Below are 18312 nucleotides of genomic sequence, written 5' to 3'. Positions count from 1 at the left end.
ATTGGGTTGGGTAGGAAACTTCATAAGACGAAATACCTGCCTGCCATGCAGCTTTTTTTAAAAAAGGTACAGCAATGCTTTGAGGGTCAGGAGATAAGGGACGGTTACAGATTTACCCTCTAAACTATGCCAGGAAATATGAAGTAACCAGAAATCTCCAAAGCTGAGAGCCATAAAAGGGTTAATTCCCCGGCTAGACTTCCAACACATGCTCAGCGGGGAGGTGGTATCTTTTGATTGGGTGATGGTGACATCATGCTGACAGATCAGAGCCAATCAGGGCCCGCCTTGTCTATTTCAAGCCCTTTCCCAAGCCCCTATAAATCTTTCGCTGTGCCTGGTGCAGAGTAGGAGATGGTTTGATGATGAGGGCTTAATTACAGCCACCTCTGCTGCTCTAGAGAGGAGGAACAGGGATAGGCTTCTGCCAGATGGTTAGGCAGCAAGAAAGCCATTTTGCAGTATTCCTCCCCCATTAAAATGACAGCCAGCCTGCCTGCCGCCTCCCTTCTCATAGCTACTACCTCAGAGCTCAGGCAGCAGCATGCTAGATTCATCTCATACATGTGCTGTCATGCTCAAGCCAAGTCCCTGCATTAATTTGTTGGGGCGTGGATTGCACTGTGAATAAAACACAGCCCCTTACACAAACACACGTTTTAACTGGGCAGCTCGTACCCCCATTTATCTGCACATAAAGAGGTTTCTCCTTAGCAAGCTGCTCTTGCGCCCTTTTCTGTTCACAAGGAGGATTGTGTAGAACTTCCAGAGTGGATTAAATCTGAATGGCAACCCCAAAACCGCAGCTTAAGACAGCCACTTCTCCTGGCCTTGCTGGGAATGTCTCCATAACATAAACATTGAAGAATAGTCTAAGTTCTCTTTACTGCCTCAGTGTTGGTTAGGTAGGATAGATAAGCTTTTGCAAGGATGTGTGGGTGCGCAGGGAGGGACAAACCGAACACAAGCTCAGTTTGGATAGTCTTTCTTGATATGAATCTGAAGCGGGCAGATCTTGAATGGCTCAGGTGGTGACCCGGCATGTACGCTGCAGATGCAGAAGTATGGAAAGACTTCTCCAAACTTGTCATGGAACGTGTAGATGTGGCTCTTCTGCTCAGTGTCGTAGAACGAGAGCTCCCCTTCGTCACAGTCCAGCTCCACTCGCACTCTCTTGAGGTTCTTCCTGCGCCCAGTCTCTGACAGGACGGCCTGGAAGGACTGGCTTTTCTTGCTCTTGGTACCCTGCATGCGGTACATGTAGCCAAGCCCCAATCGGGAATCGCAGCCAAAGCTCCAATAGTGGCCACAGGATTTACTGGCCACCCCAATGTACCAGTACTCAATGCTGCCAATATCGACCTCCCAAATGTGAGTCCCTTTGGAGTAGCTCTTGGAGCCCAGAACACATGGCATACCCATGGAGAAGCGTTCAGGGACTTCCACCACCAGCTTGTAGTTGCAGGTGTTAATGCTGGTGAGGTCATCCGAAACTTCCAGCCAACTCTCAGCTGTATTGGGATCAAAGCTGAACGGGACTGCAAAAGGAGACAATCGTTAAGTATGAAGAAGAAGAAGAGTTTGGATTTGATATCCCGCCTTTCACTCCCCTTCAGGAGTCTCAAAGTGGCTAACAATCTCCTTTCCCTTCCTCCCCCACAACAAACACTCTGTGAGGTGAGTGGGGCTGAGAGACTTCAAAGAAGTGTGACTGGCCCAAGGTCACCCAGCAGCTGCATGTGGAGGAGCGGAGACGCGAACCCGGTTCCCCAGATTACGAGACTACCGCTCTTAACCACTACACCATACTGAGGAATATGACAAGAGGGAATTTAAAAGACAAACCAAATCAGGCCTGGGTGTTTTAAACACAGACTTGCCTGCTGCAAAATAGCAAGGATGGAAGCCAAATTGGAACTTCCATTTACAAAGGCATAACGTCAGATGCTGGAAACAAATGTACCGTATTTTTCGCTCCATAACACGCACCCGACCATAACACGCATGTAGTTTTTAGAGGAGGAAAATCCGTAGGCATGCCACCCGTACAGAACACGCACAGACATTTCCCCTTACTTTCTAGGAGGAAAAAAAGTGAGTGTTATAGTGCAAAAAATACGGTACTTGAATGTGGCTATAGGCAGTGGGCTGGCAACTTGTTAGAAACCAAATTCTAGACAAGTTGAGCCCAGTACGGATTAGGACTGAACTGAATGCCCTCCCTTCATTTTCACTGTCTCATAAGACATGACCAGTTGAAATGGGGGAGGGGTATATTGGCATTTATTGCCTTGGAGGTATAGGGGCAAAACTTAATACAGGCAGGAAGAGGATTGCTACCCCAAAAAGGGTGGCAGCAAAAATAAAATGCTGACCCCTGTATTGCTCTGTCTCTCCCCCTCCAAATTTCAGCTAGGCATTCTCACTGGAGAACTTTTTAATCTAGCAAAGCTATGGGTTGTACCCAAAGTAGTGCTAAGTAATGTGTCCCATCAGTGCAAGGATTTCTGCTTGTGCAATGGGACTTTCCCCCTTCTCCTCTGTCCCCTTCCCAATGTGTTCTACAGCTCCCCCAAAACTCCAGAGCAGATTTTGGGCGAGCATGGAGCACATTACAATGGAAGGAGATTGGGGAAGTCCTGTTAAACAAATTGAAAATTTTGTGCCGATGGGATGTGTTCATTGGATACTGCCTCCAGCGGGAGTACCCTCTGGTTCATTGCTTCTCAATATGTGTTCTGGCTCTCTTAGGGAAAGATGTTCAGTCTCTATGCTCATAATTAATTATAGTGAATAAATAAATACACATTCACTCTCTGTAAGGTACCGTATTTTTCCGTGTATAAGACTAGGGGTTTTTTTTACCAAAAAATTAGGTTTAAAATTGGGGCACATCTTATACATGGGTAGTGCTGAGGGGTGTTTTCTTAATTTGGAGTCCCCAAAAATAGGGGGTGTCTTATACACGGAAAAATACGGTAATTTGTATGCCTTATTTCCAATTTATTAGGTTACATATCTATTCATATTTATAACTGCCTTCCAGCAACTATAAGTTTTTAGGTTGATAACAGGTTAATAATTAATAGAATAAAAGATCTGTAGAGTTCGAAGGGACTCCGAGGATCATTGTCCAACCTCCTGCAATGCAGGAATAATTATATTGTTGTAACTCACCCAGGAATCTTAGGATGAAGGGTGAGTAAAAAATCCCATTAAGTCAGCATCTACCTCACAACTGTACTACAGTGGTACCTCAGGATACAAACGGGATCCATTCCGGAGCCCCGTTTGCATCCTGAAGTAAACGTAAGACACGACTGCGCATCTGCGGGTCGCGTTTCCCCGCTTCTGCGCATGCGTGTGACGTCATTTTGAGTGTCTGCGCATGCGCGAGCGGCGCAACCCGGAAGTAATGCACTCCGTTACTTCCAGGTCGCCGCGGAGCGCAACCCGAAAATACTTAACTTGAAGCTACTTCAACCTGAGGTATGACTGTATTCCAGTTTGTCCCCTCCTATACACCTCCTGGCACACAAAAGCCAGGAGAAAATAAAACAAGGCAGCAGACATAGTGAGGACACAAGAATGGATATTTCCTCATGAGAAAACCTGCTCTTGAGAAGCCGTGTCAGCCTACTACATAGAATGGAAGCTGGGACATGTATTGTTTTCAATTCACTTGCAAGCCTCTGCCCACATACAGTGGTACCTCGGGTTACATACGCTTCAGGTTACAGACTCCGCTAACCCAGAAATAGTACCTCGGGTTAAGAACTTTGCTTCAGGATGAGAACAGAAATCGCGTGGCGGCGGCAGGAGGCCCCATTAGCTAAAGCCGCCCAGAGTAGCTGGGGAAACTCAGCCAGATGGGTGGGGTATAAATAATAATATATTATATTATTTATTATTATTATTATTACTATTATTATTATTATGGTGCTTCAGGTTAAGAACAGTTTCAGGTTAAGAACGGAACTCTGGAACGAATTAAGTACTTAACCCGAGGTACCACTGTACTATGAATAGTATTGTGAAATGTCAGCACCCTTCTTCAAAACTAAAGAAAAAGACGAATACTGGATGTTTTGAACTCCAAATTCCATTAGCAGGGCTGTACTGGCTGGAACTGATGGGGGTTATCCAAAACATCTGGAGGACACCAGGCTGCTGCAGGCTGATGTAGAATACCCATGCACTGCTGCCCTCTGATGGCTACAATAAGCTGCTGCTTACTAAACAATACTCAGCACTGTAGAGGAGATTTCGGAGTGGAAATGCAACTTTCCACTGCAGTTCACTCCTCTGTGGCTCTTAACATATGCATGTGCCCACATTCCTTGGCACCTCTGTTCTTGGCTCCACACCCCCCAAAACTGCTTTTTAAAAAAGACAAAACTCAAACATTGCTTAATTTGTGCCCAATCTGTCATTAATCTCTCCTCAGTGCTGCCCTGGACTTCTCCTGGATAAAAGAGCAAGAATGAGACTGTTCTCTAGCTCTATTTATCGCTGTTATCAGAGATTTCACCCATAACTATGCACTGAAGGAACAGTGCCTTTTGCCACAATATGCTTTAACCGCTTTCAGTTTTAACCTGAGGATTGTCATTTGTTCAGTTTTAATTTGAATTTGAATTAATTTTGGGATGCATTTTAATCGATTGCTTGTTTTTATGCATATTGTATTATTTATATGATGTTAGCTGTTCTGAGCCCAGCTCCGGCCAGGGAGGACGGGGTACAAATAAAAAAATTATTTATTATTAAGTGTGACATAATAATTCATTCAGGTGTGAAAAATCTTCTCCCATAGAAAGAGGTACAATTCAGGAGTACTTCTGTCACTTGTTACGTAGGAACCAATTCAAGGGTAAAATATATATTACAGAGCACCACTAAAAAGTAACATACCCACATCCTGCAGGATCTGATTTCTTTCTGCAGGACCTGTAAGACAGAGTTGTTCCGCCTGGCCTTTGGCTTGGAATCAACTTGATCCCCTTCCCCTCTTTTCTTTTTCCTTCTGTGATGGAACTCCTATTTGGGGACTTCCCTGGCTTTTTTCTGGCCCATGTAGGACCAGTCTGGATAGATGGCCTTGGTGAAGACTTGACGTTTTCATCCCCAAAAAGTTTTTTGATTTGAGTTTCTACTGAAATGAGGCTGCATTTTAATGTTGTATTTTAATCTTGTTTTTAAGTTGTATTTTAATCAATTGGTGTTAGCCGCCCTGAGCCCGGTCTCGGCTGGGGAGGGCAGGGTATAAATAAAATTTATTATTATTGTTATTCTGTCACAACATTCTGTGCCAGAAGTTGAGGATTTGCTTAGAATAAAGCATGCAAACTAAGCACCTATTAATACATGCCCAAGCAGTTTTCATTGTATCCAAATGAGGATGATTCTCCACCATTTGGAGTTTATATTTCAGTGCAGTCAGGACAAGCAGGGGTGGAATATTACAGGGGTTTTATTCCATGCATCCTTTCATTACGAGAGGAACTTATTTTTTATGGGAAAGGGCATTATGGAATTATCACCGCTACTTGCAATAAGCCACCTCAATGTGTTCTACGGAAGGGATGAAGCGACATTTATTCATCCAGGTATTGCTGACCTACAGCTTCCATCAGCTGGGAGTTGGAGTCGAAAAACATTAGCTGAAGTGTCACATATTCCTTTTCTCCTGGCATCTAAGAAACCTACCAACTTTGATGATATTCAGCATCTTCTTCCATACATTATACTGCAAAGAATCCAAATACTTGGTGACTTCTATCAGAGTCCCTGGTGGAATTGCTTCTGGCTGTTCTACTGTCCAGGCAATTCTAGGAAACACAATTCAGACACACACAGAGGTGAGAAAGGGGGACCCAGTTTTAGAAAAACCAAGCATCTTAGAGACAGACCAATCCCAAGCCTTCTGAATGCAAGTGTCTAGGATCACGCAAATGTTCAAAAGACTGCAAATCTTCCTATCTCATACCTACACTCTTCCCCCAGTCAGGATTTGTGGGAATCTCAAATCAATTTAAAAAAAAAAAAAAGATTTGAGCCTTCTTTGTTGCATGTTTAAAAACATATATTATCAGAATACGCTTATCACTTCTCCAGGGGTGCTTCAATGCTCAGAAATCTGAGATTTCTCAGGGTGCTTCTGCTATCTTGAGAAGCAGCAGGTGGTGACTGCAGAAAAAGAGTTTTCAGTACCTATGGGAACGTCCTTCCCAAGGTGGTTTGCCTGGCACCCACATTACTATCATTTATGCATTTCTTTCCACAGGTTTTAAAGATCCCAGAATCTACAATCTTTGGGTTTTAAAAAACTTTTAACCATTCTTGGAGGGAGGGGATGTTCCTAAGTTTTTGCTATTTTAATTTGTGTATTGTTTTTATTACATTTCTGTTAGCTGCCCTTCAGCGGTTCTCAACCTGTGGGTCCCCAGGTGTTATTATAGAATTATAGAATCATAGAGTTGGAAGAGACCACAAGGGCCATCGAGTCCAACCCCCTGCCAAGCAGGAAACACCATCAGAGCACTCCTGACATATGGTTGTCAAGCCTCTGCTTAAAGACCTCCAAAGAAGGAGACTCCACCACACTCCTTGGCAGCAAATTCCACTGTCGAACAGCTCTTACTGTCAGGAAGTTCTTCCTAATGTTTAGGTGGAATCTTCTTTCCTGCAGTTTGGATCCATTGCTCCGTGTCCGCTTCTCTGGAGCAGCAGAAAACAACCTTTCTCCCTCCTCTATGTGACATCCTTTTATATATTTGAACATGGCTATCATATCACCCCAGCTCCCTTAGCCGTTCCTTATAAGGCATCGTTTCCAGGCCTTTGACCATTTTGGTTGCCCTCCTCTGGACACGTTCCAGTTTGTCAGTGTCCTTCTTGAACTGTGGTGCCCAGAACTGGACACAGTACTCCAGGTGAGGTCTGACCAGAGCAGAATACAGTGGCACTATTACTTCCCTTGATCTAGATGCTATACTCCTATTGATGCAGCCCAGAATTGCATTGGCTTTTTTAGCTGCCGCATCACACTGTTGGCTCATGTCAAGTTTGTGGTCCACCAAGACTCCTAGATCCTTTTCACATGTACTGCTCTCAAGCCAGGTGTTGTTGGACTACAACTCCCATCATTCCTGAGCTCTGGCCTTGCTAGCTAGGGGTGATGGGAGTTGTAGTTCAACAACATCTGGGGAGCCACCATGATTGTGCTGACGGTGCAGATGATAAAATAGTCCAAATAAAAACACACACACATTTTTCCATTATGTGTGGTGTTCTGAGAATAGCTTCTGCATTCAGTACAAAAGGAAGATGGAACCCATTCATGCACACAAATGGGTTGTTTTAAAACAATGGAGTTATTGTTGTTGTTATGGGGGGGAGTTAAACATATGACTGATTACATGCATACAGAGCAATTACCCAAACTGAGCAACTAGTGTACAGTAGAATAAAACAGGCTAATTGCATCCTGCTTTCCCTCACACTGAGCTGTCCCTTCTATCTACATATGTTAGATTGGCTGGAAGGCATAAAAAGTGCCAGCCTTGTGTGTTCCTTGTATTCTGAGACCCACCTTGATCTGAATGTCAATGCAAGTTGTGAACTAATTAAAGCCTTGAAGTTACCTCCTGTTCTGCATTTTAACCCACAAACATCCAAACCACCATTAATTAATTTGTGACACCTTTCAACTTGTTTCTCCTGACAGGCAAAACTATGAGGCAACGTATTAATGCCATAATCCCCAAGTCAACCACATACAGGATTTTTAGTTTTAAAAACAGGCTATTTCCTTCAGGTGGCACTGTAGGTTAAACCACAGAGCCTAGGACTTGCCGATCAGAAGGTTGGCGGTTTGAATCCCGGTGACGGGGTGAGCTCCCATTGCTCGGTCCCTGTTCCTGCCAACCTAGCAGTTTGAAAGCACACCAAAGTGCAAGTAGATAAATAGGTACCGCTCTGGCGGGAAGGTAAACGGCATCTCTGTGCGCTGCTCTGGTTCGCCAGAAACGGCTTAGTCATGCTGGCCACATGACCTGGAAGCTGTATGCCGGCTTCCTCGGTCAGTAAAGTGAGATGAGCGCCGCAACCCCAGAGTCGGTCACGACTGGACCTAATGGTCAGGGGTCCCTTTACCTTTACCTTTTTATTTCCTTCACAGTAGGTAAGAAATCTAATAAATTGCAACAAACCTGCGTTTCCGGTTTTTGTGTTTCTGTAAGAAAAAGAAGAAGGTGGAAACCATTACTGAGAAACTCTATTAAAAGTTTCAAGGGGGTTTTGGGGAGTGCTGTATACCATCCTACCAAGAGGACAAGTCTTCAGAATCAGAGGCATCGTTCAGAGGACTAGGGGGTTTTTGGGGAGGGGGTACAGAAGGAAGAAATCTTCCCATTTCATTTGGGATATGCAGCCAGATGCCCACCAGCCTTACCTTGAGGAAGGAAACGTCACCCTCCTTCAGGTCAGCATGTAACTGGCCCACTTCCTGTACCAAGACATTGCTTTCTTCCGATAGCTTCCTGATTTTGTCTTCGATCAGGTCCTGCTTCTTCTGGGCCTCCTCCCGCAACTCTTCCAGCATAGTCTTCTCCTCATTCTCCAGGAACTTGTGCAGTTGTTCAAACTGCTTTTTAATCTCCTTCTCCAATCTAGCAGTTTCTTCCTGAGGACCGATAGCAAGGGAGAGTAAGAAAGACAAAATAAAGCAAGGATGTAGCTTCAAATGCAGGACAGTTCTGCAGAATAAGAAACGCAAGCCATAACAGAGATCTTGTAAGTGGGAATCAATAAGGACTCTTAGACTTTTATAATTCCTCAGCACCCAGTGCTATACCAGCTGCACTGGCTCCTGGTGGAGTACAGGATCAGGTTTAAGGTGCTGGTTTTAACCTTTAAAGCCCTATACGGCCTAGGACCCTCGTACCTACGGGACCGCCTCTCCTGATATTTGAGGACCTTACGGTCTTCAAATAAAAACATCTTTCAGATCCCGGGCCACAGGGAGGTTAGGCTGGCCTCAACCAGAGCCAGGGCTTTTTCAGCCGTGGCCCCGATCTGGTTGAACGCTCTGTCACAAGAGACAAGGGCCGTGCGGGACTTGACATCTTTCTGCAGCGCCTACAAGACAGAGCTGTTCCACCAGGCCTTTGGCCAAGGCACAGTCTGACCCGCTCCTTCTGTAATCCTCATAGAACTCTAGCCCAATGGTTGCCATTAATTGGACTCTGAATTGATTTTAGAATGAATTGATTTTAGAATGCATTTCAAATAATTGATTGTGATTTTATGTAAACTGTGTTATTTTTACTGTTGTTAGCCGCTCTGAGCCCGGCTTCGGCTGGGGAGGGTGGGATATAAATAAAAATTTATTGTTATTAAATAGTTCTAAGAGTTTGCAAACAAATATACACCACTGTAGTGCAACACAACACAATGTGCAAAAGAGATCTTACACATCAGAGCTTCTCCTGAGCTACTGCGGCAGTGGCAGAAATAGCTTCAGCCAGAGTTGGGAAGGCCATAGCTCAGTGGTAGAGCACAGGCTTGGTATGCAAAAAGTCCCAGGTTATATTCCCAGCAATTACAGGCAAGGTTGGGAATGCCGGCTGCCTGAAACCCTGGGGAGCCACTTGTGGGAATGTTCAGGGATGCAGGAGAGGATATATTGTTTGATTATAGCCTTTCCAACTTGTATAAACAAGTTCACAATTTAGCAGAGTAACATTCCCCTTTTTAAACTCACAGCGGATGCGTTTGCTCAGGCTCGCTAAAGCCTCTTTAATAACTGTTCTGGTAATTTCCCCTTATTCCCTCATAAAAGATAAGACACGACACAGTCTTCTATAAATGTATAAAAGGAGTTTACACACTCACATTCTGTTCACAATCGGATCCCAGAAGGCAGACTTGGCTTAGAAAAGTAACATACACCTGGAAACTATCTCATAAGGGGACAGTCCCTTTGTCCTCTCTTGGCTGGAAGGCAAAGAGGGCACCTTTGGCTAAGCAGATGTTGCTTCTTCAACGCATGTAGTCTAAAACAGAAGGCTGTCCTGCCCTGTGCTTTTGTCGTTACTTGCACAGGTGAGGCCACGCCCACCTCTAGTCACATGCAGAGGAAGTCTGTCCCAGCCCAGAAGGAAACAGGAAGTTTACCTGCTGGCTGGACAAACATTCCTCCCCATGTGTAAACATGTTCACTCTAGGAATGTTGTACTTGACTGCTCTTGTGTTTCACAACCCACACCACTGCCAGTCATCAATCACAGGGTGGTTCAGAACATAAAAATATAAAATATATTCACAGTACAGAGCAGGGAAGGCTTGAACACAGAACAGGACATTCGTCCCTCCCAATCCATAGCCACACACAAGCATGGTGGAAGGGAAGGTCTCCTGGAGGTGTGCCCTAGAACAGTGCGCTGCACAACTGGGAACTCAGAGCCAGATGCTCACCTTGTTGTGGTTTGCAATGAGCCTGTAATCAGACTTTATTCTTCCAAATTCCTGCACCTTGTCCTGCAGGGAGCTTTCCATGTCTTTGCACTTGGCCTGGAATTAAGGCAGAGAAGAAAGAGCTTAGCATCTTATACTGCATGCTTCCTATTTCTAGGAAAAGGGAAACTTCATCTATTACAATACAGAATTAACTCTCCTGAAATGCCTGAGCAGCAGTCCCTAGCAGTAGTTGGCTTCACTTCTGTCGCAGAACACTCACGAATCTTCAAAAAACATAGAACAACTAAAACAGCTCATCTTCAGGCTCCCTCAGAAGTGGTAGACTCATCTCCCTTGGAGATTTTTAAGCAGAAGTCAGATGGCCATCTGTCATGGATGCTTTAGCTGAGATTCCTGCATTGCAGTGGGTTGGACTACTAGATGACATGAATGGATAGAGACAGAACAGGAACCCACAAGTGTGGCTTGCAAGACAAACTCCCACCACTATGAGTGGTCAGGTATCATCATCACATTGGCCTTAAAGGTAAAGGTAAAGGGACCCCTGACCATTAGGTCCAGTCGTGGCCGACTCTGGAGTTGCAGCGCTCGTCTCGCTTTACTGCCCGAGGGAGCTGGCGTACAGCTTCTGGGTCATGTGGCCACCATGACTAAGCTGCATCTGGCGAACCAGAGCAGCGCATGGAAATGCCGTTTACCTTCCCGCCGGAGCGGTACCTATTTATCTACTTGCACTTTGACGTGCTTTCAAACTGCTAGGTTGGCAGGAGCAGGGACTGAGCAACGGGAGCTCACCCCGTCGCGGGGATTCGAACCACCAACCTTCTGATCGGCAAGCCCTAGGCTCTGTGGTTTAACCCACAGCGCCACCCGCGTCCCTTACAGGAAAGGTGTTGCTGTTTTGAGCACAAGGGGTCAGATGAAGCATGCACACCAAGGTTTCCGCTACATGCAAAATCTCAAGAAACATTCAACATTTCTAGGACACGTGGAATCAAATTATTAATAGCTCAAGAACAACACTTATATTCTACATTTGTGAAACCGTGGATGAACCTTTCATTGTGCCTTAGAGGGCTGTCAGGGGACAGACAGAAGTGCTTTGGGGGCAAAACACATCACAGGGCCCTGGCGATCCCTGGTTCACACTATTATCTTCAAAACTTGGGGGGTGGGTGCTCCCCAAAACACAAGCCCAATTTGTCATTCTTACACACTGAATTATATACCATGCAGTTCTCCCTCCTAATTCATGGAGACTGGAATTAGACATGAGGCTGGGTGACTCACAGCAACTCATACTGTGTCAGAGACAGATGGAAACTTTGCCGGGAAAGTGTGACTCAAAATGCACACCACTTCCTTTAGCCTCCAGCATCCCTTCCCACCATTTCAAAACCCATCTCAAGTTCATCATCCTTTCTTCCAAGCCACAACAGCCATCTTTCAATACAGCAATCCAATACAACCACCTCAAAGACCCTTGGGACTCAAAATCCATTCGGAGCCTCAGTTCCAAAGCAAAGCTTGACTGCATTACTATCTTGATATACACCCCAAAATCAGGGCAACCCACTACTGGTGGTTCCGAGGCTCGTTTTCAGTATACTGCAAAACGTTTTAGAATACCCACATGGGAAATAGCCAGGAACCAACAAAATTTGCCAAACTGAAACAAGCAATATTGTTGGCATTTCACACAGCAACAGGAAACTTGGCACAAAATCTGGTTTGCCCCACCCATGGAGGTTTAGCAATTTTGGCACGTTACACTGGATTTCCATCTGGTTTGTAGAGATTTCGAATTTTTATTTTGCAAGTCAGCTTGCAAGCCCTACAACATCCACATGGAGTTTTTCAGAGATAAGTTCTGTGGGTCCACACAGTTGCTCTCGGGCTGGAGTACATCTCCCCACGACTGGGGCTTGGAGAGCCATAGGTTCTCTAGGGGGAAAGCTTTAAAATATGCAGTCGTCATCTGCTGAAGAGTCAGCACCCTAAATGGGGACTTCAGCGGATCTCCTGATGATTCAATAGGGTTCTTCCCCAGTGTGCGATTCTGTAGTTGGGAACCCTCTCCCTCGGAAACTTCCTGGCCACTTCATTATCTCATTCCATCATCAAGTGGGCATTTTTATTTTGGGAACATTTCCCCAACTTTTGAATTGGAGGAAGTATTACAGTTGCAGGATCCAAGTTGCTGCTGTTTTCCATCTAACCAAAGCTCTGTGTTTCTGCAACCACCCTGGAGAATGTTGTGGTGGAAAATGGGTTATAACATTAAAATAGAAATACTTCTGCAAGTTGTTTTTTTTAAAAAAGCGCATGTCATTTTAGTGATTGTGGTACTCGGCTTTCGTAAGGGAGCATTTGTGAGTTTGTTTGGGTTTTTAATGCATGAATGTATGCCTATGTTGCAATAGTCAAGATGAGTTGTATTTTATTTCAACAGCAGGGAAAAGGATTAAGAAATGTTTTCTGGCACCTCAGCAGCCCCTAAATCCTTAAACTCCATCAGTCCAATCCACTGGTCCAGAGAAGAACTGTACTTCAGCTGCAGAACAACTGCTTTACATATAGAAGGTCCCCAGCATCTCTCATTTCCAGGCAGGACTCTAAAACTAGCCCAGCCTTGTCTGCACTGACTGGCAAAGGCTCTCCGACAAAAGTCTCCCTTCCCTAGCCTTAACTGGAGATGCCTGGGATCTTAACTGTTTACCAGCTCCATCTGGTACGTAGGCTGAGACCCTCCCTGCACGTGGACTGTCTTGCCAGAGTGGTGCATTCTCTAGTTATCTCTCGCTTGGACTACTGTAATGTGCTCTATATGGGGCTTCCTTTGAAGGTGACCAGGAAACCACAACTAATCCAGAATGCAGCAGCCAGACTGGTGACTAGGAGCAGCCGCCGAGACCACATAACACCGGTCTTGAAAGACCTACATTGGCTCCCAGTACGTTTCCGAGCACAATTCAAAGTGTTGGTGCTGACCTTGAAAGCCCTAAAAGACCTCGGGTTCAGTATACCTGAAGGAGAGTCTCTACTCCCATTGTTCTGCCCGAACACTGAGGTCCAGCGCTGAGGGCCTTCTGGCGGTTCCCTCGCTGCGAGAAGCCAAGTTACAGGGAACCAGGCAGAGGGCCTTCTTGGTGGTGGCACCCGCCCTGTGGAACACCCTCCCACCAGATGTCAAAGAGAAAATAACTACCAGACTTTTAGAAGACATCTGAAGGCAGCCCTGTTTAGGAAAGCTTTTGATGTTTAATAGGTTATTGTATTTTAGTGCTTTGTTGGAAGCCGCCCAGAGTGGCTGGGGGAAACCCAGCCAGATGGGTGGGGTATAAATAATAAATTTATTATTATTATTATTATTACTATTATTACTATTATTATTATTAACTTGTATCAAATCACTGTGACTTCCTACATGAAAAGCGGTTGCTCTGTCACTGAGCTACAGCCCTCCCCATCCCATTTGCTATGAGGGTATCAGAGTTGGGATCCCAAGGGTCATCTAGTCCAACCCCCTGCAATGGAGGAGTCGCAACTAGATAATACATGGCAGGTGGCCATCCAGCCTCTCCTTAAAAACCTCCAAGGAAGGACAGTCCACAAACTCCCGGGGGAGGAACAAACATCACTCATGTCACACAAAGCAGAGTCCTCATGCAACGAATTCCTACACCTCCAATCATTGGCAAGTAGAAGGCTTTGAAATGGGGCAGCCCCAATTTATGCAGCTAGTGGTGTTTGAGTATATTATGGTGGCTGGGAGAGGAACTCGCTGGTGGGTGCCCATCATCACTATGGCAAACGCAATAAATAAATAATAATAATAATAATAATAATAATAATAATAATAATAATTTGTTATTAATACCCCACCCATCTGGCTGGGTTTCTCCAGCCACTCTGAGTGGCTTCCAACAGAATATTAAAATACAATAACCTATTAAACCTTAAAAGCTTCCCAAAACAGGGCTGCCTTCAGACGCAACATGCTGTCTGGCCTAAAAGATCAGCAAGTGGGGGTGCAGAGGCTGGCATTGCTAAACATCCATCGGAAGGAGGTTCCAGAGATATAAAGCAGCCTTTGTGTGCAGCCAAGGTAGAAAATGATATGCTCCTGGCCCATCTATCTTTGGGTCTCCAAGTATTACTCAACTACAGCTCCCACCAACTTCAGCAAGCACAGCCAGGGACAATGGGAATTGTAGCAGGCCAAAGGTTCCCCACATCCAGTCTGGGCCGATCTCAAATCACACACAGCTCCTCCCTCTTATAGCATCCGGGAATTGTAGAGTCGGAAGGGACCCCAAACTAATCCAGCCCCCTCCAATCGCAACTAAAAAACCCCTGATAGGTGGCCATTCAAAGGTCTGCTTAAAGTTAAAGGGACCCCTGACCATTAGGTCCAGTTGCAGACAACTCTGGGGTTGCGGCGCTCATCTCGCTTTACTGGCCGAGGGAGCCAGCGTCCAGCTTCCGGGTCATGTGGCCAGCATGACCAAGCTGCTTCTGGCGACCAGAGCAGCGCACAGAAATGCAGTTTACCTTCCCGCCGGAGTGGTACCTATTTATCTACTTGCACTTTGACGTGCTTTTGAACTGCTAGGATGGCAGGAGCAGGGACCGAGCAACGGGAGCTCACCCCGTCGCAGGGATTCGAACTGCCGACCTTCTGATCGGCAGGCCCTAGGCTCTGGGGTTTAGACCACAGCGTCACCCGCGTCCCTTTAAGGTCTGCTTAGAAACCTCCACTGAAGGAGAGCCCGCCAACTTTTAGAGGACCTTCTCGCACCATCCAGACCCCCAGGGGAGCTTACCCTGTAGTTCTTGGCCATCTCTGCCACGGGCTTCATCCTGTGGTCTGCATGCTGCTTGGAGCTTTGGCACACAAAGCAGACCAGCTCCTTGTCCTCCAGGCAGAAGAGCTTGGCTTCCTCTCCGTGCACAGGACAGCGGGCAGAGGACTCCCCAGCCTCACCCTGCTGCTGCTGCTGCTGTTTCTTCTCCTGCAAGAGGAACATCTCCACAATGTTGGCCAGGGTGTGGTTGGTGCGGAGCTCCTCGGGGGAGCAGGCTGCCTTGCACACCGGGCAGACATGGTGGGCCTGGTTCTCCCAGGAGCGGCTCACGCAGCCTTTGCAAAAGTTGTGCCCGCAGCGGAGGGTGACAGCGTCTTTGAAGGGCTCGTAGCAGATGGGGCACAGCAGCTCCTCCTTGATGGTAGTTGCAGGGGGCAAGGACCGGGCAAAAGAGGCTTGCTTGGCCATGGGTTTGCTGCAAGAGAAAAAGGAACAACTCAGTTGCAAACAACCAGCTGTTGCTGCTCCCCCAGCCTATGACTCACAGCTGCAGGCTGCTAATAAACTTTCCAAGCCCCACCCTAGTTTATTTTGTCATTTGAATACGGAAACTGATTCTGACTGACAGCGCACGGGGCCAGTGGGAGAAAGGAGCGGTTGCCGCCCACCCAGGGCATCTTTCCAAGCCTCTGGAGCTGGAAATGGGTTTCCTCTTGAGCAGGAATTGACGCAGCGAATAGGAAAGCCCCGGAGGCGGAGAAGTGGATTTTGCGCGCTCCCTTCTGCACCGCCTTGACTCGGGAACAGGCCCTGCTGTTGCAAGCGGCTGAGCAGCAACCCCAGGAGAGCGTTTACTCGGGAGTAACAGCCCCCGGTTTCCTAGGGTCTCTCCAAAGCCCCACGCCCTTGAATGCTGAGCACTCTGGCAAAACTGGACTTCTTAGGGAGCGGCTTTGGGTTTCCGGCGGTCCCCATCCCAAACACGCTTCCGCGGAAGGAGGGGCTTGCGCCCGCGTGTCTAGACACACTCGCTCCGGAGCAAACGTCTTCGAACGTTTCCGATGATCAAAATTCGATTCAAGGACGTTTCGGTTTGAGAAACTTAACAGGGGCTACAGTTTTGCAAACATGGAATCTGTTTGGGGACTAGGAACTGGGAGAGACCGGGGTTCAAATTCCACCCCACACCCGGCCATGAAGTTTACTGGGTGACCTTTGGCTAGTCACCCTGTAGACAGGGATGCGAGGATAAAATGTACTATGCACGTGGGCCACTTTGAGCTCAAGGGAAGGGAGGTGGGGTATAATGCAACAAATAATTTTGGAGCAAATATTCTTGGGCTCCGCTTGCTTTGCTTCGGAGTAAACGCTAACTTGGGCTGGGGCTGCATGTTCTACGCGCGACAGAAAGCAGAAGCGAGCTTTTATTCTAATTTTTAAAACACAACAACACGGGAATAAAAGGGGCGGGGGAGGGGGAAACCAGATGTTTCCCAACTAGAAAGCAGAAGTGAGCTGTTCTTTTTAAAAACAGGGAATAAATAAAAAAAAGCGGGGGGTGTTTCCTAACTAGAGAGCTGAAGCGACCATATTACTTAAAATGGGAATAAAAGAGCGGGGGACGCAACCAGCCGCGGCTTTGCTTTCCAATCCGAGAGGCGCTGGGAAGGGACGAAGGAAAAGGCGCGCGCGCGCTACTCGTGTAAACCGGCCGTTATTGGCAGGCGATCAGGAGCGACTCCGGAGCCAAGTTGGCCAGGCGCGAGGAGCGAATGGTGAAGCCACCGCTCCGGCCTCGGGGGCGACCAGGTCGGGCCACGTGGGCTGCTGGTCCAGGGGGCTCGCGAGCATCCTTGCAGCATCCTCGGGGCAGGGGATACCTCTCCCACCCCGGATCTCCTCCCGTCCCTTACCTTGGCTCGTTGCTGGGCAAAGCTGGCAGGCACCTTTGGCAGCAAGTCCTGGTGCTTCTTCGGCGGCGGGGGCTGCGGGCCAGCTCGCCCGCGAACAAGGAAGCCATGGCCACTGCTTGCAGATGACTCCCTCTTTTTCTTTTTTGCAAAAGTAGCAGGCAACCCCCCGTTGCAGAGCAAAAGAGGTCGCGAGCCTCCGTCTTTCCTTTTATGTCCCGGAGGCGAGTCGGACGGGGCTGCAGGCTCCGCCCAGCTCAAGCTGGGGAAAGGCAGCTGCTCCGAGCCGGTTGAGCGAGCCAGATCTCATACCTGTGCCAAGGAGGCTTCCAAGCTGGCAGAGAAATTAGGTCAAGGTGTTTGGGGCAAGGAGCCAGAGACCAGGGAGGCGGGAGAAACGTCTCCCCACCCCGACCGCGAGCGAGGAAGCGTGGTTGACAGGCAAAGGGTGCAAAAGGGGGAAGAACTGCAAACTCTCTAGGGAGCAGGATGCAAAACTGTCTTTGATGCATCTCGAACTAGAAAATCTAGTATTAGGGGAAGACACTCTGTCTGGCTTGGCCAAAGGCGGGTCCTGCCTCGTCAGGCTTCAGAACTGCAAACTGCTTTGATGTTACTTTGACATTATGAGTTTTACTGTATGCATTAAAATTTGGCCTTTGTTTTTGCTGTTAGTGGGCCTGAGAACTTGATTCTGTTGCTGTTGTTTAGTCGTGTCTGACTCTTCGCGACCCCCTGGACCAGAGCACACCAGGCACTCCTGTCTTCCACTGCCTCCCGCAGTTTGGTCAAACTCATGCTGGTCGCTTCGAGAACACTGTCCCACCATCTCGTCCTCTGTCATTCCCTTCTCCTTGTGCCCTCCATCTTTCCCAACATCAGGGTCTTTTCCAGGGAGTCTTCTCTTCTCATGAGGTGGCCAAAGTCTTGGAGCCTCAGCTTCAGGATCTGTCCTTCCAGTGAGCACTCAGGGCTGATTTCCTTCAGAATGGAGAGGTTTGATCTTCTTGCAGTCCATGGGACTCTCAAGAGTCTCCTCCAGCACCATAATGCAAAAGCATCCATTCTTCGGAGATCAGCCTTCCTTATGGTCCAGCTCTCACTTCCATACA

The 18312-nt window shown here is 47.2% G+C and overlaps 1 protein-coding gene across 1 annotated transcript; it reads right to left on the bottom strand.

The window, feature by feature from the left end:
• Positions 1-683: 683 nt before the first annotated feature.
• TRIM35 (tripartite motif containing 35) lies at positions 684-17583 on the bottom strand. Its single transcript, XM_053383814.1, has 7 exons — positions 17204-17583; positions 15309-15765; positions 10480-10575; positions 8456-8686; positions 8214-8236; positions 5710-5831; positions 684-1538 (listed from the first exon to the last, which is right to left on the bottom strand). Exons 1-7 carry the CDS (start codon positions 17308-17310, stop codon positions 970-972), a joined length of 1605 nt encoding a protein of 534 aa, XP_053239789.1. The 5' UTR covers positions 17311-17583; the 3' UTR covers positions 684-969.
• Between the last annotated feature and the right edge of the window lie 729 nt (positions 17584-18312).

Source organism: Podarcis raffonei, chromosome 3, assembly GCF_027172205.1.
Source record: "Podarcis raffonei isolate rPodRaf1 chromosome 3, rPodRaf1.pri, whole genome shotgun sequence".
NCBI classification, from domain to species: domain Eukaryota; kingdom Metazoa; phylum Chordata; class Lepidosauria; order Squamata; family Lacertidae; genus Podarcis; species Podarcis raffonei.
The sequence above is the reverse complement of the archived record's forward strand: the minus strand, read 5'-3'. Positions and strand labels throughout refer to the sequence as shown.